The sequence below is a fragment of the Styela clava genome, chromosome 8, assembly GCF_964204865.1.
Source record: "Styela clava chromosome 8, kaStyClav1.hap1.2, whole genome shotgun sequence".
NCBI classification, from domain to species: Eukaryota; Metazoa; Chordata; class Ascidiacea; order Stolidobranchia; family Styelidae; genus Styela; species Styela clava.
Genome location: NC_135257.1, coordinates 6975250 through 6998266, shown reverse-complemented (window position 1 = coordinate 6998266; position 23017 = coordinate 6975250). Strand labels below are relative to the sequence as shown.

The window sequence follows — 23017 nt, the reverse complement described above, 5'->3', positions numbered from 1 at the left end:
AAACCCTCGAATGACATAGTTTCACGGCTCGTGGATTGATTAATCCAAATAACGGGGTGGATGAATGAAACAAATCTACTTTTTGACATTCTTTTGTTAAGGGTGACGTGGGTCAAAGGATTTTTTGCTAAATTGGGAACATGTGGCGTTCAACATTAATTCGGAAATAGGCTATTTTTATAGCTCACAACCGTGAGAGAAAACCCTATTTTGAGCAATATTATGGACAACAGAATGGATTTAATTCGTCGAACCACTAATCCGAGTCTGAAATGGCTAACCTGACGCAAATATGACGGATGTTGACGACCTTTTATATTCCTAATTAGGTGTAAATCGAATGTAGGATGGTCTAATACAAAACATTTTCTGGGATAATATACCTTATCACAAACATATTTATAAGTGTGTTAAGACCACCTGCATGACATATATATGAGTTGGAGGTATTTTTATCAGCGATTTGCGTAAACTTACATAATATTTTCGTGGTATTGTCAGTTCGAAAATATGTCAAAACGACAGCGCAATTTCCGACATGTTTTAAATTTGTCGAAAATCCGTGTCGCTGATTTTCACAAAGGCGATATTATTTTAACCCCTGCTTTCCGCCGCATTGATTTTCAAATGAAAATAATGAAAATATTTAGTTTCAAACAAAAAAGTTTTGAAATAAACCATGAACCTTGACCGTTCGTACTTGTTCGGCTATTGATATTTTGATCTTCGGCCCTCATGAATAAAAATTAGCTTGAGGAATGTTAGGGTATTTTCAATGAGTTGTAACTTAGAACTAATCCCAATTTGTTGGACTGTCTCTGACAATCAGACTGTAAATTACTTTCATATTGTTAGGACTAAGGTTTTACAACAAAGCACGCCAGCTGTTATGTCTAAAATGAATTGAGATACACTCACGTACGCCCTCGTTTTTGTAAAGCATTTTGAATCGCTTCACTTCCAAACATCCGAGGTCGTACTTCGTCCATCAGTAATGATTCAATGTTTATGTTTATGCGAGTGTACGTGTGGCCGCCAAGTGGAATTGAAAACAAAATTCTTTTTCGTCATTATGTAAAGCCTTTGACTGTTTTATTTTTCTATTTTATTCTAAACAAATGGTTATTTGATACCAAAATGCATAACTTGTTCTAAGGTGAACATTGTATGATAGCAAATGCGTATATACTTCATAAAATTCAAGGTCAAGTGCCACTTCCTGATAGTTTAATTTAGTTTCAAAAATATTATAAATTCACTTAATAGGTTTCTTGAAAATTGTTAAGAAACAAGTTTGTAATACTTTAAATTCATCGAAGATGATCTTAAAAACACATAAAGAATTCAAGCAGTGAATTATTTAAATCTTTTCCGTATTAAATTCTATTCAATATATTGGACGTATCATAAAAAATCCATAAGTGTTATCATTCCCATAGAAAACAAGATACTGTGTTTGGAAATCGCGACTGTTCACATCAGTTTCCGCGATCATTTACAGGGTGGGTCAAAAAATGTTACCATTTTTCACATTCATGAATTAAAAAAAATATGGTAACATTTTTTTGGTCCACCCTGTATATGCATCCACTCTAAGAATACTCATATGTTTATAGTTTTACCGATGGAATACCTGTATAAGTTAAAATGTTAATAATAGCAAAGATTCATAAAAATTTCAATTCCGTTCTGAATTTTGATGTCAAGGATATTAAATTTGGACCAGTTATTATTACTGGTCCAGATGAGACTATACGCGAACCGCAGACCGGTTTGTCTTCTGTAAGTATTTTTTCCAAGATTTTCTTAGTCCCTAATAAATGATTGAATTGCTTAGTTAATAGTGACAAATGATAACAAATAATAACACTTGTTATAGGACGGACAGTCAAGTGCCCATAATTGCATAATAAGATTTTTTTTTGTATTCGAATATGATGGGAATTGTTCAGCTGTTTCCATAGGGCGGCATATTTCTTTTTTCTTTCTCCAAACTATACTAAACGGGATCAGTCCAGAGATCTCTAGTTCAAGCTATGGTCATTCCGCTGATCAACCTAATCGTACACCGAACTGCTGTGCGTATTCTTTTTCGAGGCGACTTTCAAACACCATACAGATTATAAACAGATGTTTTACGAATTTCTCTTGTCTTATGTAAGAATATATAGAAATAGTATCCATAATTGAAAATCGTTATCTATTATACCATGATAAACACGAGATATTGTTCAATTTGTCACACAACAAATTATATTTGCCTAGGAAACGTTATCGTGATTTATTTGAATTAATGTAAACAGTTGGTAATTTGTATTTGTTACGAAGACGACAATAGGCGATATGTTCCTCTAATACACAATTACACCTGCTATATGTTGTTTATAAGTTCGAAATGCATTTTCGCGTAACTAAACAAATTACATGTTGTGTGGAGTATGACATTTTTATGTGTTACACATTTGCTCAAAAGCTTTAGGCGCAAACCAAGTATACGTACTTAGCTATTTGGGATTCGTAGATCCGAAAACTGGCCGATTTGGTATTGTCTACCAAATGGGTATATTACTCTTGGAGAAGGGGTGTATACTGGAGATATTAATAACTCAAAATTACAAGGCATGAAGCTGATGTCTCTAAACGTGACGCCGATATAGTTAATCAGTGCGTTATTTATTGCAAATCGTAACACATGCTAATTGTTTTTTAAACAAAAAATAGGTATTACATACATGTTACAAGAATTAAACGAATGATTAGGAGGCATAATATTCACGCCTAATTATATGTGATTAATAGCGTTAGTAATGCCATCCTTCATTTGGTAACTGACCCCTTGATATTACAAATAAAAAATTACGGAATGTGTGATTTATCTACGGGGTGATATATGAATAAATGTGGTATGCTTAGTTGACCGACACGAAATTGCCGACAATTCCTCCAGTTACACTTGGCCCAGGCATGGGTGAACATGCGATGTCGGATTTTTGTGTTCCCCTCGACCTATGACTATCAGATTAAAGGCAATTGTGATTATAATTTAGATGTGAATGACTGATACTATTACATTTTGGTTATGGTGGCATATTGTAGAAAATACCATATTTAATTTTGAGAGTATGACGTAATGATTACGTCAAAATTATACCATTGGGGAGCACTTTGTGATTATCTTGAAAAACGCACAGCTGAGTGTAGTTTACTTCGTGTTGTGCAATGTTGAAGAAATATGTTTACGACGTGTTGTGCAATGCGGTAGATAAACGCTGCTCTCTCTGTGATAATAAAGAAATAGAACACTTTTTGATTATCTTGAAAAACGCACAGCTGGGTGTAGTTCACTTCGTGTTGTGCAATGTTGAAGAAATACGCTTACGACGTGTTGTGCAATGCGGTAAATAAACGCTGCTCTCTTTGTGATAATAAAGAAATAGAAAAAAAATCAGGAAAGAAAGAAGAACGTAGAATCGGCTTATAAAAACTAGTGTTCCCATTGTTATCACAAAAATTGAAATAACGCATATCTCGAGGACAAAATAATTTTATAATCTTCAATTTTGGTCAATATAATATAATTAACGATTGGTGTATCTGATTCACGCAAGTTCGATTCATTTATTTTGCGAATTCTTTAGACAGGGTTTTATTGGGAACACTGCGGGCATCAAGCGCTTTACGACCTGCTGATGAGGGCATTTTCTCTAATCAATACTTTGTTACTTCTTTCTGCTTTGAGCAAGGTTAGTCGCATAAAAATATATCTGTTGTACCAAATCTGTTGTATTAAAATGGAGGAAGAGTTTCAGAAATATGAAGCAGAAATTAACAGTGGGAGTGAGGGCGTGGAAGATACTTCAAGTGAAGACGAGGAATCTCATTATATTTATGATGACCTTCTGGGTGAGTGAAAACATAATACTTCTTTTATCAATCAATTCCAACCTAAAATTTGTACCCTGACCCAACACAGCCGGATGGCATATATATAGTAATTTTATCTATTTTTCAAAATTGAGACTATAATAAGAGTTAGAACTTGATGTTTAAACCAGACACGGGCAAAGTACGGCCCGCGGGCCAAATTCGGCCCGTTGGGTAATTCAATCTTGCCGCCTAATGCTGCTGCCACAACCAATCTGAAATCAAATTTTGATGTTTTAGCTAATATAACTCAAGGAATTTGCTGACGATTGCCCCTAATTCGAGTTTGGCCAGAACTTATTGCTTTCCTCCTTTGCTTTGTAATACTATAAATATCGTTAATAAAATGTAACTTTTTACGTCACATTTTTATGGCCCTAAGTCAGAGGTTCTCAACCCATTTTTCTGTTAAGTACCCCCTGAGTCACAAAACATTCAATGCGAACCCCCAAAATCACAAAACAATCAAAGCGAACCCCTTATCCTCCACCCAACTAATCAATTCTAATAAAGCCGCGCATTTCACATTGTCGCGTCACAATCACAACAACGCTACATCAAGGAAAAAATACGCTGAGTTTCAATTGGCATGCATTTTCATCTTGTGGTTACCTAGTTTTCCTTTGTTAGTTAAAAGAAAAAAAAACACGCAAAAACTCGACTGCCATCCAAGTACCCCTGGAAATCGTCTCGTGAACCCCAGGTTGAGAACCCCTGCCCTAAGTAGACGAAATTTTTGGCTCTTTGTTTAAAAACCGTGCCCACCTCTGCTTTAAACCTTACTTGAGGTTTTGCTCGCTTTCTCAATTCTATAATAAGTTTTATTTATTTTGTTTTTATCAATCATTTCATCATCTATTGCTGATTACGTAGTTGAAATAAACTTATACTTATATTCTAGGGCCAAGAGGTTCACCTTCAGTTCAGCCGTCTTTTTCATCTGTATACACCACCCCAATCTCGATGGGACCAGCAATAAATTTGGGATTGGATTTATTTGCTCAGCCATTTTCATCGGACTCAGATGAAGAGTTGAGTCAGTTTACAACACTCCAACCCATTCGGCCCGCATCCTATGCATATGTGGAACAGCAACAGAGCCCACAGCTGCAATCCAATTATCCCACAATCCAGACTTCTTCAGACATTCCTTCAACATCCACGACTACACCACGTGTAGGAAGGCCCCCTTCGAGAAGATGGCGCCGTGGTCGTCCTAGGATGTCTAGAAGTCCTCAATATCAACAAACCTCACCGATCCAAATATGCCGTGGTCGTCCTAGGATGTCTAGAAGTCCTCAATATCAACAAACCTCACCGATCCAAATATGCCGTGGTCGTCCTAGGATGTCTAGAAGTCCTCAATATCAACAAACCTCACCGATCCAAATATCACCAGCCACAACGCCAACCCATCCAGTTTCAAGTCCATTGCCATCTACCCCAAGATCTTCAGTTTGGGATGAAAATGAATCCGAACATCCTCCACAACCTATTCCATTCACAGGTCAGTCTCGGCATCACCTGGAAGGACCAATCTCTCCATTATCGGTTCTATTTCAATTTTTGGATAATGATTTTTGGGATAACATCACATCCCAAACCAACTTGTATGCGGAACAAGAGAAGCAAAGAATTGGAGATAGTGCGACCCCACGAAGTTATGTCAGTGAATGGAAACCAGTAACAGTGGCTGAAATAAAAGTCTTCCTTGGCATCATATTGGTCATGGGACTTGTGAAAAAACCACTGCTGAGGACCTACTGGTCAAAAAAGCCAATGTATGCCTCCAGTTTTTGTTCAAGTCTGATGCCAAGAGATAGATTTCTGTCCATATTGACATTTCTCCACCTCAATGACAACACACAATGGGTGTACCATACAACCAAAATGGTTATAATCCACTCCATAAAATTCTTCCGTTTCTAATCTTTAGAAGAAAAATTTAAAAGTTTATACAGTCCTGGAAAAGCCCTAAGTTTGGACGAAGGAACATGTCCTTTCAAAGGAAGAGTAAGATTCCGATCTTACATGCAGAAGAAGCCAAAAAAATGGGGAATAAAAATTTATGAACTATGTGAATCTGAATCGGGATATTGTTTGGGGTTCAAGATCGCAACAGGAAAAGTTAGTGAGGAGTCCAACACCACATATGCGGTTGTGATGCATCTCATGAGGAATTATCTAGGTGTCGGACATGAAGTGTATACTGATAGATACTATACATCACCCCAACTGTTTGCTGAGTTGTACAGGCAAAAAACTGTCGCGGTCGGTACATGCCGAATTGATAGGCGTGGCCTACCAAGAAGTACGATTCAAAAAAAACTCGAAAAAGGGGGGATAGTTTCTTCCAGAAAAGGCTCACTGCTTGTTTTGAAGTGGAAAGACAAGCGTGATGTACTTATGCTTTCCACAAAACATATAAGCGACACCAAAACAGTTCAAGTTCGTGGGCCTGGGGGATACAAAGATAAAGTGAAGCCTGTCGTTGTTCAGGATTATAATGACAACATGGCTGGTGTTGATAAGTCTGACCAGATGTTGTCTTACTACAGTTTTGAGAGAAAAACCAAAAAATGGTGGAAGAAACTTTTTTTCCATCTTTTTAATCTCACTGTTGTGAACTCTCACAAACTTTATACTATGGCGGCTCAAACAAACGACGATTTGAAGAGACTGAATCTTCTAGAATATGTTGAGGAAATAGTCAATAAGCTCACTTGTGAAGCTCATTCTGTAACAACAAGCCAAAGCCATCAAGTTGCGTCACACATCAGGCTATCCGGGCGCCACTTTCCAAAATTGAATGCTGCTAGTGCTGGAAGACATCATGTTCAAAGAAGTTGCCATGTTTGTAGTAAGAAAGATAGATCGAAGAGAAAAGAAGAGGGAGCTGGTCCCAGCACTAAAAACAGGAATTGGACTCAATATCATTGCCCCATCTGCATCGTGTTCTTACATGTCGATCCGTGCTTCGAATTGTACCACACAATGGTGGAATACGACAAATAGGAAAGCGTTTGCATATAGATTTCTTCATTTTACGTTTTTTCATATGTTATCTGTTTGTATATATTGGATTTCTCATATTTTAGCAGTGTTGTTTTTTGTATGCCCCCTTTTTTTAATTCCGCTTATTCAAAACACTGTTCAATACATCATTTACACTGCTCATATTTGAAAGCTGTTAGTTTATTTCCGGTGTACGTTTTCTGCATTATGTTTTTGTTTCATACAAGTGTATATAATTTTTCATTCTATGTTTTTCATATTCAAAAAATTTTTCATTCCATGTTTCTTCATATTCAAAACATCCACTACACTGTTAGTATTCCAAAGCTGTGTCACTTTATATGTTCATATTAAAAAATTTGCTTGAAACACAATTGTCTTTGATAATTCAGAAGGGGGGAGGGGATAATTCTGAGCTGGGTTCGTCGAAGAAATCTTGAATTTTTTTTCAAACCTGGAGTAGGCAGCACAACACGATTGGTTCTTAGGCTCTACATCTGGGTAGACTAAATTATCTTATAATCTAACAAGCATAAAATTAATGGGCCTATAATTTAATTATAATTAGAAAAATGGCAACAAAACGCAGAAAAGTTGATGATAAGGGTTCAATGGCACCGAAAATACTCTAATGGAACTTTTTGAGATGCAATGTAATGAGGAAATAAATCTATATTTATTTGAGAGCTGTATCACTGCTTGGTTTTTATTATAAAAAGTAACATCCATCCGTTCAGTTTTCAACTTTGTACTAAAAATATATGCGGCCCGCCAATGACTTGCAACCCTTAATTTTGGCCCGCGACCGACAAAAGTTTGCCGACCCCTACTCTACATCTTCAGGGGTCAACATTGTTGTTTATTACATCTTCAGGGGTCAACATTGTTGTTTATCGGCCGCAACAGTATCATAAATACTGAAATACCATAGCCTCTCACTGGCGGCAAAAAGCATCGACACCCCCATGTTGAACAATCAATATCTCATGAATGGTCGAAACTAGAATTTTTATGAAACTTTCTATGAAAAGTATTAGTTTATATCTTCAATTGGACGAATTTTCACAGCTGTAAGTTGAATATTGGCGTCTTGAGAATTTCAGATAAATACTGCGGTTTTTGCTTCTCAAAGCCAAAAAATCGTTTTCTGCCCCTGTTCAAGCAGTAATTTCTCCAATACGGTTCAAAATAATTTGTTTCTGCGAGTTTGCCTCTGCAGAATCAATCATGAACTACAAACTAACCAAATATTAACCGTATGCGCCCATCCAATATTGCACAAGTAATTTTGTAAGAGCGACACTTTTTGAAGCCGCGAAAACGTAACTTTTTATTTTACAAAATCACGTTGAGTTTGGGCTCTACCCAAAGACGTCTCACGCGCTCGGTCGCCATCTCGAGGGTGGATTATTGTAGATAATGATTTTCTGCGCTCAGGGATATTTTCACTAAGTTTATGGGGTAGATGTTACGGATTTTGTGGGTGTTTAAATATTTTGAAATTTTGGAATTTATCCGGCAGCTTGCAGCTATTTAGGCTCATTATCTCCGGTCTGAAAGAGTTAAGGACCCATCCTTTAATCTGTTTGACCCCTGATCGGCCTAATGTACAACATACACATTTCTCGTTAATTGCTTTTGTAGCGGGTTTGAAAACTTAAGCTAAAAAGCCGAACAATTGGACAAGTTAGTGCCCACAAAATTACCATATATACTCTATATAAACTTATCCTTGGCAAAATATTGTATCAATTTTTACTTGGGAATGCTAATGAGAAAACTTCTTGAAAACAAGGAGTAAAATAATCTCAGATGCATCATGGGATTTATTATATCAACAACGAAATGATATAAGTGAGTGAATCATTCCTCTTGTTGTATTTGTGAGTTGATTATTTTGGAGTAATCGAATATTGTAATGACTGGATCGTCAAGTTTTGATTTACGCCAAATTATGTCATTTCCGTTCCGTCAGCTATACGTTATTTCCATATATGATATTTTCTTCTCTCGCTACATTGCCTGGGTCCTGTGGATGCGAGCGTGTATAAGTGTTTATCACGAGTAGGCCTATCACGTTGTGAAATAATTGCATTAGGCTACTTACGCGATATTTTATTTTTATTACAGACAAATTGCACGGATTTGTACAGTTGTCCCGTTATCGTCGATGGTTTTTAATTTTAGCCATGACTCTTATTTCTATTGTTATTTTTACTCTTAGCTCTCGGGTCGAATAAAGAGAATATTGCGGCACAGGAAATGGATACAACAAGATTCAGAACTAATATCAAATTTATAAAATGTTTTTGAACACACAAAACTTTTTGACAAATAAATTAACTTTTGTAGCAATCATAATTAAAAGGTTTTTAGTTATTTTAGTACTGCTTCTAGCAGAATTGAAATTCAAGAGAAGTACAGCACAATGAAACTAAAGCAATCTTCATGGAAGCGTTCAGATTAAAGAGCAATGATCTTGATATAAATGTGTGTCCTTCTGTCTTCATTGTCCGATCTTTCGCGGAAGTCTAGCATGTAAATGTACCTGCTTGATTTACTTATTTTGTATACATCCGTTATGACAATTATCGTTGTCACTGTATCCAATTTCATATCATGTTTATTGGATGTGTTCATCTCAAATTGAAAATAAATAGAGTCTTTGTTTTGTGGGTAGCAAAACAAACAGTTTATTTGGTGCCATCAGAACCTCAACTCTTGATGTGAATTGCTCGAGTTATGTGTTGTGTATTTGTGTGTATATTTACCGGAAGTTGTTTGTACGGTTCACTATCTTTGAAGATAAACACCACAATCACTGTTTTAATCAAGAATAAAATGTAAATAAAAATTTAATACGTTACTCAGATGTAGATTGAGGTTTACAAGCAACAATCCATTCCACAGAAATTAATCAAGTATCGTCGACATAATTTCTTATCTCATTGAAAGTTATCATATTTTTAAATTGCCATTCGCCTATGACGCATCCATCAAATGGTGAGTCGTGATTGGCGATTCTAAGCGCTTCTGGAGAATGGACGAGCTTTCGCTCTTTAATAGAATGACATGGGTTACACGGAAAGAATTTTCGCAATGAACAGAATCGATTTGTTTCACTAAGAATTAAAAAATATATACGGGTTTGAGGGAATGAGAGAAGGCAGCGTAGGACACCTGAGAAAAAGTCATCACGGCGTTATTTTAAATACTATAAAATATTTCAAAGAAAAATTCGTAATTTGAATTTGATTAAATGTGTTCAATGTAAGTTTCTAGGTGTTTTTATATTGGTTATTGTGCCCTTCAGTTCTTTGTGCGTTATTCCTCTTTCCGGTCCAAATACTTGATATCTGAAATAAAAATTTATAATAAATATATTGTGAATTCAAACAGTATTATAAAACTTTCAATAAAATTGTGAGCCAAGAGAAAAGAGGATTGAGCAAACTCATCCTATGCCGTATAAGGCGTATATCATTTATAATCTCTCTTATCAAAATACTGTTAACTCGCATTAAACCTAGTTACAATCGGTCATATTCAGTAAAGAACAGTAGTCACTTTATACTTTACTCATTGTGAGAACAGTATGATCATTGTATGATGCCACTCAATTTGTTTGCCAACCTATCATAAATGCTTCCGCTGCATCGTCCATGCGTTTGATCTCTGATAAGAAAACGTACCATCGTAATTCGAACCACTCCAAACAGTGCTTCGTTAAATTACGTATTTGAATCGTATTTGTTCTTAATTGCTTTTGTTTGAATTTCGATAACCAATTTCAGAATTAGAAATTCACGTTTGTCGTAGTAACAAAATAAAGACATCCGAGGACGTCACAATTTTGCAAATGGTACGTTTGCAACGATGATTGCAAAATACGATGCCCCCGAGTCTATACACACTATACTAGCGATTCCCAGAGGGTGCGCGGCGTCTAGTTGCTAAGCAGCCGCGAAAATTAATAGATTGTGTTAAACATAAATAAAATATAATTGGAAATTTTGCATATTGTATCTACTATAAATGTTTTATTGTTTCTTATTTTAAATGTTGTGTATATGAATACATACTGCAATTTCGTGAACTTCAGTTTATTTTATCTGCTGAACCGAGTTTAGGCGAATATATATGTGTGATTTTTTTCATCATTTCAAATGAAAAGCAGGCACAGATGAGAAAAACAGTTGACATTTTGCCTTTATTCTTTACGCCTACATGTTTACAAACCTTAAAAGGCATAAAGTACACAATAACGATCACAAAATTGATTTTTTCTAAAGCAGCATTTTGTTTTCGTGTTGGTGCACCGTGAGTTTTTTCCTGTTAATTTTGGCGCCATATTAACAAAAAGTTTGGGGACCGCTGCACTTCACAGTTCTGGTTTGAATTCTTTCCATCATGGTTAAATAATTTTTGTTAATATTTCCAACATTTTAGGTATCTTATTCCTCAAATTTACTTTCTGTGAAAGTTCAGACTGCTGTAAAGGATTGGTAATTAAAATGTTACGGCTACACAGTCATCTCAAAAAAGAAAAGCTGATGGGATGGTTGTTTCATATGATAAATTATATAATATCATTGGCTTTCTGGTCTAGATCAAATATCGTCACGCTAATAACCGAATTACGTAGGTCATTTTTGGCAGTTTTGAATTTTTCATAAAATATGTTTTCATGTAATGCTGCGCACCTGTCTGTTAACTCAGATTTTAATTTAAGAATTCCGAAACCCATAAAAATAGAGATTTTGTATGATATGCAAATTTGTTTGCAATTGTTTCGTCATAATGAATTATCAAGATTACCGCAGGACTATTGTGACGTCACAAGAGCACTATAACCTCGGCGAAGGATTTTCGAGTTTTGGCATCTCAGATTCTAGCTTAGCGCTTATAAATTTCAATTTATTCTACAGTATAGGAAGGCGTGCACTTGTGATATTCACTGTCTGAGTCCAATTCACTATGGTTGGCTTTTATATAAGGGTACATTGCTGTTTTATTCTTTATATTTAACTTTAGTCTTATTTCGGTGGATGTGCAGAGCTTGTTGTATTGATGAAATATATATTTTTAAACATAAAAAAATGTAATTAAAACAGATTAGCTATTTTGGGAATTAGACTTCGTATATACTAAGAATAACATTCGCTTTTGAATTGTTTGGTTTTCAGGACTGGTACATATAGTCAAGTTGCAAAATTGCGTATGTCCCCTAGTCATAGACACATTTCTGCCAAGTCACAGTGCGCCATATTTTTGCCAAAAATAACAAGATAAACCCCCAAAACAACAAGAATTTAGCAAAACGATCCATTTGTACAAGTCGAGTCCAATAAAAACAAGACAGCAATGCTTAAATATAAGTATAGTAGTATACTATATATATATGGACATGAAGGCCGAATACCTCAAGTAGCCTTAACTAGAATAAAATAGCCTAGCTCCATTCAACATCGCCCTCGCAGACAGCTTCGTTTCACTCACAAATATTGTTTGTCTGATTTATATGCCTGAATATCGGTAAAATTTTGGGATTGGAGAAGTGACTTGCCTTGTGCCCATCGGCACCTAGCAACGAGTCTGCCAATCTGTACGACGTATGAAGTGTTCCTGTGAATTAAAGTAAAGCAGCAAAAGGGATTTTTTGCACTAAAATTTTAACTTTGATGACGTCATAGCATATAAAACAAATCCCATAGTGCCCACAGAAGTTTTCGAAATAAATAAAAGCGTAGTTAATGGAAAAAGCGATTTTTTTTTCATAACAAGAAAAATATTAACAAGAAAAAAACATGAACACGAACAACAACAATAGAATAGCAATACGATCGATATGGAGATTTTGTGTACAAAAAGTCGAAATACCACCTGCTGATAATGATATTCATATTTTGTGTTAGAACAATCACATGTTTCATGCCCATGTCATTGGTCAAAGTATCGATTCAGGTATTAAAATATATCTGTATATATATACCACTTTTCCATACATTTTCTGATTTAATTGAATTAAAAATTTCTCACTTTGTATAGAGGACTTGCACGGGTCACGTGACTTTGTTCACTGGACGGCAAAAAAACGTCCAGCTGGCTTTTGTCAGTTGCAAGTCGGATTATACGTTTCCGTTTTGTTCGGCTGTTGAAAATGGTTATTTCGTATTGTTCCGTTGGTATGTTAGTCGTTGACCGTGACAGATTAAATACCCGGACTGCTCTTTTGGCTTTCGTGTCCATATATTTGAGCATAGCTCTCTTGTTGCTGTTAGACTTCTTGGTGCGGAAAAATCGCTTTTTGCTGGTTTAATCGTAATAGTATATATTTACGGTTTAATCGATGGTCAGAGTTTGGTTGCGAATATTCTCTAGTCCATGTGCGACACTTAGTGTTGATCCCACAACAGATGGGTTGAACCTTGAACGGGTAAATCGTCATCACTCTGAAAATTCCTTTCTCACTCTCAGCTGTAGCGCGATTCATTCGCAGAAATAGACAATGCTCGCAGACCAGCAGAATGGATGAAAGATCTAGATCAGGTCCTTCAACATTCCTTTGCATAGTTGCCTTGTCGTCTTCACTTCTTTAATCTGTTAATAGCACTAATTGAGAATTTTCATAAATGATTGTGTGCGGTGCAGCGGTCTGGCTTAGTTTTCTAATTTGAAGAAATGATGAATGCTTGGCACACCACACAATACAGCAATATGTTTAGAATTCTATTCATGCGGATAAAGACCTGTATTATGTCAGTGCTCGTTGCTCACCATCTCAATGCTTAATTAGGCAATTATATTGCACACAGTTCAGTAGTTCCCTATTACCTGTATTACATGATGAGATTTCCAATCTAGTACTTTTATGTCATTGCATGCTGAAACAATATCATTTGCCATCGTCCTAAATTTTTGTAATGTGTTGCCATACCATACAGTCTGAAATGAATTAGTTAATCAATCAATCAATTATGTACTGATATGACTGTATGATTAGAATATATCTGTATATACTGATATAGGCTATACCACTTTTCCATACATTTTCTAATTTAATTGAAATTTGCTATCTTTATAGTTATATTTGATACTTGGGGATTTATAAGTCTAAACAAATTCCCATATATTTTGCATTTTACTGAATTAGCCTAACTGTTAGTTAATATAATTCTTATTAAGCGATTAAAGGAATATCATGTCATCATCCAGCCATGTTTATTGAAATGTCAGACTTCAAAAGTCCATAACATATTGTTTTATTTGTAGTACAGTAGTCTAAGATTGCTGTCAACCTAATATTTTTTGTTTCGCTTGATTGGAAATCACAATCGAAGAAAAAGTACAGACCATTTTTTAGTTATTCAATAATCTTTGCTGGGAACCATGGCTGAGAATAGTGGAGGTGGAGAGACTCAAGAGATTGCTGAATCTTCAGCTTTAATCGACTATATTTGCAAGTATGTAGATTACTTAGCTCAGTAGTTGAAAATTATGTTCAATAATGACTATGTTATAGAAGTCTATCTGAAATTTATTTATTTTCATTTATTTAGCTATTTTTATTTATTGTTCAGGTTGGTTCCTTTGCTGCTGGAAGATGGAAGCACGGTGCCATCTACATTGAAGGCAGTTCTTGAGGATCGCATCATTTTAGAGTCGATCAGAAAATTTCTATCGGACCCTCAAGTTCGCTCACTTATGGTGGAACGAATATCTCATAAAGGTGTTCAATTGAACATTATGCATTTACTTTCATATGTAGCTTTTGTGATTTTTGTGAAAAAATTTCAATATTGATAAACATTGAATTGTTCCTAATGTCTAAATTTTAAATGTGTGAATGAGGTCACTGCCATTTGCTTTGTATACCTCGACTCTTTTCGTTTTGGCCTCTCTCGACGCCGATGCCGGCGACGCAGCACTCTCTCGCCCGCCCGCCACCGTATGTGGATATAAACGATCATGAAAATAGTTCCATAATATTATGTTTAGCAAGAATGCTGAAGAGGATTAAGTCCGCAAAACCCAGAGCCAGGTCAAGTCGTTGAAAGTCTCGAGTCGAGTAAGAAGTCGAGACAAGTTTAAGCATGACTAATTTCTGAACTCTAGTTTTTGATAAATGGTGCCTCAACTCTCCCTTATACTAATCATTATGAATACAACTATGGTAATTTGCATTGGCTAATTGGTCATTTTCATTTTATTCTTCATTTTGTTATCAGATGAAAGTGAAGAAGCAGAAGAACAAGAACCAAGCTATAATATATCTGTTGATGTTCATTACAGCAATGGGAAGGCTTCTGGGTATTAATTTTTTGCACAATTTTATACAGCATGATGCAGGGATGTCCAAAACGAATCGAATATAGATTCTTGAATTTAGTGATAGTAATATTCAAGGTGTAGTTATTTGTAAATTTTTCATTTTGGGTATTGCCATCCGATTGTCATAACAAATAATGACTTGGTATTCCCATAGTATGTGTACCAGGTTAGGGTTAGGCCATAATTTTATTCCGATTTTCCCTATTTTAGTTCTATTACAAGTTTGGGGACTGTCTGTGTTAGCCAAGCGAATATCCCCTTGCCCATAGGTTTCAGTCCCTTCACACAACTTGATGTAAAATAGGCAAACAAAATTAGTTATCTCCATATTGGTACACATACTTCTGGAGCGCCATAGACTTTGTTCAACTTCTGATTAAAGCACTATTTATCCAACTAGTTTGCATTTACCAAATTCATTTCTACGAGTTCCCATTAGTTTCCCCGTTAAGTACAACCCAATTTAGAAGATAGCTATACTATTTTCGGAAATATTATTTTCGAAAAGTATTCAGAATAGTGAATAAGTTGCGTTAGACCATTTCTGGCATGATACTATGTCTATGTGGTAACCAACACTTTTTTGAGATCAGAATATTATAGCAGTTGTTGTTCAATAGTTTTTTTTAAATCTAGAACTTCCACTTTAAAATACTTTTTGTTTCAATTAGTTTGGCACTTATCAAGAGAGGTGTGGTTGTTGAAGCTGATAAACCAATATCGCAACAGATTCGTGCTATCACTCTGACTGAGGATTCTCCATATGAAACATTACACTCTCTTGTCAGTTGTGCTGTTGCTCCATTCTTCAAGTCATACATTCGTGAAAGTGGAAAAATTGACAGGTTGGTTGGTGCATTTTGGCTCTGGGTTCTCAACTTTTATTTTCTGGTTTGCCATTTCGCAATATTGGAAATTGGAATATAAAATTTTGTTTTGTGGTTGTAGATACATTGAGGGCAATAAATTAAGCATTATAGCACACAACAATGTTAATTGTTTCATTTATAACTAATTAACAGACAACCTCTTTGTAGTGAGCATAATAATATCTATTACGCAACATAGGATGATGTAATCCCAATAATGTCACAATCTGCGATGTGGTCAACTGGTCTTATACTGAAATGGACCTGTACGCTATTCTTGAAGTAGGGAAAATGTTAATATCTTGCTTGCGAAATTTACCCCCAAGGTTATTTGAATATACCCTGATTGAGAACCCTTGATTCAGACAATACAATCAAAATCATTCTTTGTAGTTTAATTTTTATTCATATCAAGGGCTATTATGTATAGGACCATTCAATATCCTTTTTATTGTATTTTTTTTGTGTGCTTCTGATAAACTGTTGTATATCTGTATTGTCATTTTTTACTAATCGAATTAAAATCAAATAATCACAGGGAGGGTGACAAAATGGCTCCATCTGTTGAGAAAAAGATCGCAGAGCTCGAAATGGGATTGTTGCATCTTCAACAAAATATTGATATACCTGAAATATCACTTCCAATTCATCCAACTGTAACTGGGGTAATACGAAAATGTCAGGCTGAAAGCAGACGAGCAAGAGTACAAGATTTTGGTGACAAAGTAGAAGATTCAACATATCTGAATGCACTACAAAATGGTGTAAACCGCTGGATTAGAGAAATTCAAAAAGTTGGCAACTTTTTATTGTAATAAAATTGAATTTTTATTTACTTGTTGAAATTTGACAGTTTTTGACCTGGAATATGGACTCACGCCATGAATGCGCGTAGCAATCAATGAGGTTCTAATATCATTTCTAGCAAATCCATCATTCGAATTGACCAATCTAAGTGCTTTGTATCAGAACCTCTACATCTAAAATGGAACAAAAATAAGGACAGATCTTAGAAATAAGAACGTAATGGCAGCCCTGTATACAAAACATAGTTACCGTATTTATTCGATTATAACGCGCAAAATTTTGAACTGAATTTTAGGCAAAAATCAATGCTGCGCGTTATACACAAGGTCTGAGAAATGCGGTATTGAAAATGTGGTTTTAAACATCTGAAACGTGCGTGCGCTCGCGCATGCACATTCCAACGCAGGACGATTTCGTGCAAGCACACGCACATGCGACAGCTCAGCGTGCGTTTTACATTCGTGCAAGCGTTCGATTTCATGCAAGCACACGCACATGCGACAGCTCAGCATGCGTTTGACATTCCCGCTGCGTTGAGAATATTTATTTGCCATTATCGTACTGTACTGTAGATACCCATTATATATTACCCATTATCTATTATGGCAAGACATCCCATCCCATCATGGGAGGACATCCCAAAAGAAATGGTCATCAAAAGTTTTTTAAAGACGGGCATTAGCAATAGTATGGATGGTACAGAAGACGACTTGTTGTGGGATTCAAAATCAGGGTCAGAAGAAGAGGTTGAAAGTGATGTTCCCGCCGATTGGGACACTGATTTAAACATAACCCAAACAGAAATCGAACAGTTGTTTGGTGAATCAGAGACTGAATCCGATTTTGAAGAGTTTTGAATTACTGTGTGCTTTTAATAAATTTTTGTTCATGCTGTGAGTTGTTACCTTACGTGCTTACCAGTAGTTAGTAGAGAAAAAATAAAAAAAAAGAATTTTATACCAATTTTCATTCAAAATTTAAAGGTGCGCGTTATACACGAGTGCGCGTTATAATTGAATAAATACGGTACATACTTTGTGATGTGGTGCGTGATGTGGTGCCCTAGTCGGTTTGCATTCACGCCTTGACTGAAACACCAATGATTCAGGATGGCCAAAGCTGAATAACCTGCTCATTCCAATAAGATTTAAGTAATGAAATTAAGATTGAATATTATAAACTGGATGCTGGAACATGTTCTTTTGAAACAATACACAAATTTTTTGCATGTTCATTGAGTTTGTCTTTCGAAATACAGAAAAGACTAACCATGATTTAAGTGGTTTCCAAATCTTCATTTTACAATAACAATTGTGAGACAGTGTGCTAAATATAAAGTATTTTTGAATTCAATTTTGAATGAAGCAGGTTAAAATATTCCAAAAATGGAAAATTTGAGATATCTAGTTTAACTATTTCTAATTTGATTGGTGTTGGATTTCCCAGTCAGTGATACTATACCAGTGTATGAAAGCGGATAATAAGCCTCGCTTCATATATAATAAACCTAATTCAGTATAAAAGAAATTTTTGTGATATAATTTACTTTTGATCTGATGGTCTGTGTTTTTTTTTCCTGATCAATATTGGTCTGGATTCAGCTCAGTAATGTGTGATGTAAGATGGCTCTATCAATTATTTATTAATCTGACTCAGTTTTTGGGCCTTCTTGGATGGATTCACATATATTATATCGTGTAAAAATATGTTATTACAGTATTCTGCTTTTGGGTACTTTTAACTTTTATTGATTAATCTTCAGTTTATATTATTTGTACACTTTATATTGAAAATTTGTTAGGGTAATGCGGTCACTGTATTTCCACGAATCTTCTGTTTCAAATTGTTTGAAGTGCACTTCAATATTGAATATTTCAATTATTTTTAAAGTCAGAATATGAATGTTGTGTATTATGCTATTGAATTTCAAGACTTCTATTTATGATTACAAATAGCTGTAGCAACAAAAACCTATGTAATATCTCATAACATAGTTTATTAAACATCTATCCAGATCATTTAGTTTCTTCTCTTTATTCATTACAGGTGACCAAACTTGATCGAGATCCATCATCTGGAACTGCAATGCAAGAAATCAACTTTTGGTTGAATCTTGATCGTGCCTTGATGAGAATTCAAGATATGAGAGAATCACCTGAAATTACTCTCACTTTGGATATTTTAAAACATGGCAAACGTTTTCACGCTACTGTCAGTTTTGACACTGACACAGGTTGGTTGGTTTTTGTATTTGCAAGCAGTAATGGGCAGAGGTCACTGATTCCCAAGTAGGCATCAATTCAAGTCACGAGTCATGCAAGTTCGAAGTTGAGTCGATTACCGAGTCAAGTACGAGTCAATAATCTTTTTATTGACTTAAGTCACTTAAGAGTCTTTGATGAATGGCGACTCGATTCCAAGTCTTTTTCTTTCTGTTAAACCATAATTTAATAAATTCAGGTCTAAAACAAGCGCTTGCAAAGGTTGCCGATTATAATCCGTTGATGAAAGATTTTCCACTCAATGATTTATTGTCAGCAACTGAGTTGGAGAGAATTCGTAGCGTAAGTCAATCTTCAGTTTTATTCGCCTTGATTTCCTTAAGTTATCCACACAACGTATTCATATTTGGACAAGAATCTGACCTATAGATTGATTTAATACATTGATGTTGTTCTTGTTATGGTTGTTGTTGTAACTTTAGAGACCATTAGATTAAAAATTTTCAGAATTGAAGATGAAAAAAGAAGTTGCTTGAAAGCTATTACTTTAAATATTTTATCAAATTTTTTTCTATGGGGCCTGATATTTCATGAAAATGTTGGTATTTTATATAATACTCGGTTACACCATCATGCATTTCATACAATTCTTCATACATCTGCTGGTATTACTTTGGCCATATAAGTCATTTAACCTTTGTATTCATGTATTTGAGCATCGCTTTCTTGTTTGTATCTAGGCTCTTACTGCGATATTTTCTCACATGAGAAAGATCAGGACATGTCAACAATATCCTATCCAACGTGCTCTGAGATTGATCGAGGCTATTTCAAGGGATCTTATGGCACAAATGCTCAAGGTGGGACATTCATTTTATTTCTATTTTAAGTCGAGAGCTTCCCAAACTCTTAAGCTCGCGCCCTTCCAATATATAACAATTTTCCGCGATCCCTGTTAAGTCAGCATTGTTATGCAAGCGTGCATCTTCTCGAGTCTTATAATCAAAGTCGGCATTGTTATACGGGCGCGCTCTCGCGTATTCTCTCGAAATTGTGAGATTTATGTTTAGCATTGGTTTTAATAATTGTGTTTTGAATCAAAAGTCTAAAAAGTACACTAGTTACAATAGATAGTACTTTGTGTGAAATTGGTGTACTCCTTCCGATCCCTAAAATTCGTTGCGCGGCTCTCTTCGGGTTCACGAACCCCAGTATGGGAAGCCCTGTTTTAAGTGATATTTGTTGTTTTTTAGGTTCTTGGAACAAGACGTTTGATGCATATTTCATACGAAGAATTTGAGAAAGTCATGATTTCTGCATTTGAAGTTTTTGGTGCGTGGGATGATGAGTACGAAAAACTTCAGGTATAATTTGTTATATTGTTGCCAGGACATTTGCACCCATGTTAGCAACATTTGCCCATTTGCACCCACTGCAAATCTATCGGTACAATTGTCTGTGGGCGCAAGAGTATACAGGTGTAAATAGGCGTGGGTGCAAAGATAATGGAAAGACCCTCCACTCTTTTTATGTTCGCTGAATTCCTAAAGTTACATAACGATTTCTGCATGGGGATGAGTCTGTGCTTGATATTTTATGTATTCAATATTTATGACATGCCGTTTTGATTTTGTATCTATTAGTAACTAATAAATGTGAGCTTTATAATAATAAGTTCATTTCTTTTGGGGTGTTCTCAGTTTTAAACTTATTAATAATATACTTCGGTCAAAGCCATTCTGCTGCTGGACTGTAATACCACAGCTGAGGGATACTGCTATAATCCCAATTTTGCATTAAAATATATCAATCACACAATACATTTTCTCAAAATATATATATAAACAGGGTCTGATGAGAGATATTGTGAAAAAAAAAAGAGATGAAAATTTGAAGATGGTTTGGAGAATTACTCCTGCTCATAAAAAATTGCAAACCAGGTAAGTAATCTGAGCACGGTTTGTTGTGGGAAAAACTATAGTCAAGTAATTAAATTTCCTTTTTCAATATAAATGAATAGCATTGCAGTGATATCGAATAAATTTGCTTCATAATCACAAGATGAAATACAGAAATAATTTCATAATACTACATATTTCAGTAACTATTAAAACAGAATCATGGCAGTACAATATGTTGTATTTCACTCTAAAACACAAGCATGTTACCTCCTATATAACATAGCATAATCGTCCATGACTCCACATTCTCTATTAGATATCAATTGTCATGAAGATACACTTTTTCATTCCTCAATTATTTGAGGCCTACGCTTACTAATGCTTCCACTCCCTAGTCCCTACGCTACATTAGCTTTCTTTATCATTTCTTCATTTTTGAAAAACATTGAAATGGTAGACTTCGGTAGATTTTTGACAAGAATTTTCTATTCACAAAAGATATCTTATCACCGTGTTCGCGATATATTGGAAGTAATTATTTTAGAATATATTATAATCACACATTTTATAACTAATATACCACCTACAAAAATAAAAAATCGGGCGGATCTCATTTCTTTCAATAACATATTTCAGGTTGGATGGAATGAGAAAGTTTAGACGACAACATGAACAATTGCGCAATGTTATATTGAGAGTATTAAGACCTCAAGTTCAGCAACAACAAGTTGCAACTCCTGATGAAGAAGACAACAGAGATAATAAGGGAGTAAGTAATCAAGATCCTAGAAATTAATCTGAAAGGAAAATCACCTGAATCTTGTTTTGTATCAGAGCTGTAGAGTCCAATTGTCCATGTTTTTATCGACATTGGAGTCAAAGCCGGACTTGTATTGTTCAACTCCTTGGAAAAGAAATATTGAATTTGATTGGAGTCTGAACTTCAAGATTTTTATTCGGACCAATTGAAGTCTAAAGAATTTTTTGGCCGAAACACTCAATAAGCTTTAAGTTTGCTAAGGCATTCTAAATAACTAAAGAAAAAATATATCACCCAAAGTTTTCGTTTTCCGAATGTATTTCTTCATAGTTAAAGAAGGGGGAAAATTTCCTGGCCTCGAGTTAGAGTTTTTTGTCAAACTAAATTCACTACCAGACCGTTATTGTAAATTTTTCAAGAGTTCGAAATGGGTGTATCTGACTAAATAGCCCCGTTTTGTGCATTGCTTTTTCAAGATGAAGTCTTCAATAAATCTCTCATTACTGTATCAACACTGATATGGTTATATTTAAAATATAATTTTTACATACTGCAGGTCAATGCTGTTATTCTTGAGACCGCTGATGCAAACGCAATTGAAGAAGTGAATCTTGCTTACGAAAATGTTAAAGAAGTTGATGGACTGGATGTAGGAAAAGAAGGTATTGTAAATTAAAAATCCACGAATTAACCCTATATTCCCTAGCTTATTGAAATTTAATAGAATGTTGAGTCCTCATACTGGTATAATCATGCACAATAGGTACCGATGCATGGGAAGCTGCTTTGAAGAGATACGATGAAAGAATTGATCGTGTTGAAACTCGGATAACTGCTAGATTGAGAGATCAACTTGGAACAGCAAAGAATGCAAATGAGATGTTCAGAATCTTTTCGAGGTGTGCCGCTTATTCTATTCATTCCAATACTGTATAGTGCTAAACATCCATGACTCATGCTTCTGATGAATGTTTTAAGATAGGAAACAACATGACTGTATCTTCAATTTTTTTCTCTCATTACAGATTCAATGCATTGTTTGTTCGTCCCCATATTCGTGGTGCTATTCGAGAATATCAGACTCAACTTATTCAAAGAGTGAGTACATATTCTAATGTATGGAAAAAAAGGGTTTGTGTTCGATTTTCATAATCTGGTACAATCATTAATAGCAGACTAGACCACAAA

At 35.2% G+C, this 23017-nt stretch overlaps 2 protein-coding genes across 3 annotated transcripts in view; both read left to right on the top strand.

Annotated features, from left to right (window-relative positions):
- The first annotated feature begins 3269 nt into the window (after positions 1–3269).
- LOC144425849 (uncharacterized) lies at positions 3270–5853 on the top strand. The gene is made up of 2 exons (XM_078115582.1): positions 3270–3903; positions 4826–5853. The coding sequence occupies exons 1-2, from the start codon at positions 3690–3692 to the stop codon at positions 5851–5853; spliced, it is 1242 nt and encodes a 413-aa protein (XP_077971708.1). The 5' UTR covers positions 3270–3689.
- Positions 5854–14196: 8343 nt separating this feature from the next.
- LOC120345961 (cytoplasmic dynein 1 heavy chain 1-like) overlaps positions 14197–23017 on the top strand; it is a 63009-nt gene continuing 54188 nt past the window's right edge. For both annotated transcript variants that reach the window (XM_078115409.1, XM_078115408.1), the window contains exons 1-14: positions 14197–14402; positions 14520–14668; positions 15168–15249; positions 15942–16115; positions 16678–16933; positions 18993–19179; positions 19407–19510; positions 19909–20028; positions 20422–20532; positions 21017–21108; positions 21706–21838; positions 22386–22491; positions 22593–22728; positions 22855–22927. In XM_078115409.1, coding sequence (XP_077971535.1) covers positions 14329–14402; positions 14520–14668; positions 15168–15249; positions 15942–16115; positions 16678–16933; positions 18993–19179; positions 19407–19510; positions 19909–20028; positions 20422–20532; positions 21017–21108; positions 21706–21838; positions 22386–22491; positions 22593–22728; positions 22855–22927 — 1797 coding nt within the window. In that variant the 5' untranslated portion in view covers positions 14197–14328. The remainder of the gene's footprint in view (positions 14403–14519; positions 14669–15167; positions 15250–15941; positions 16116–16677; positions 16934–18992; positions 19180–19406; positions 19511–19908; positions 20029–20421; positions 20533–21016; positions 21109–21705; positions 21839–22385; positions 22492–22592; positions 22729–22854; positions 22928–23017) is intronic.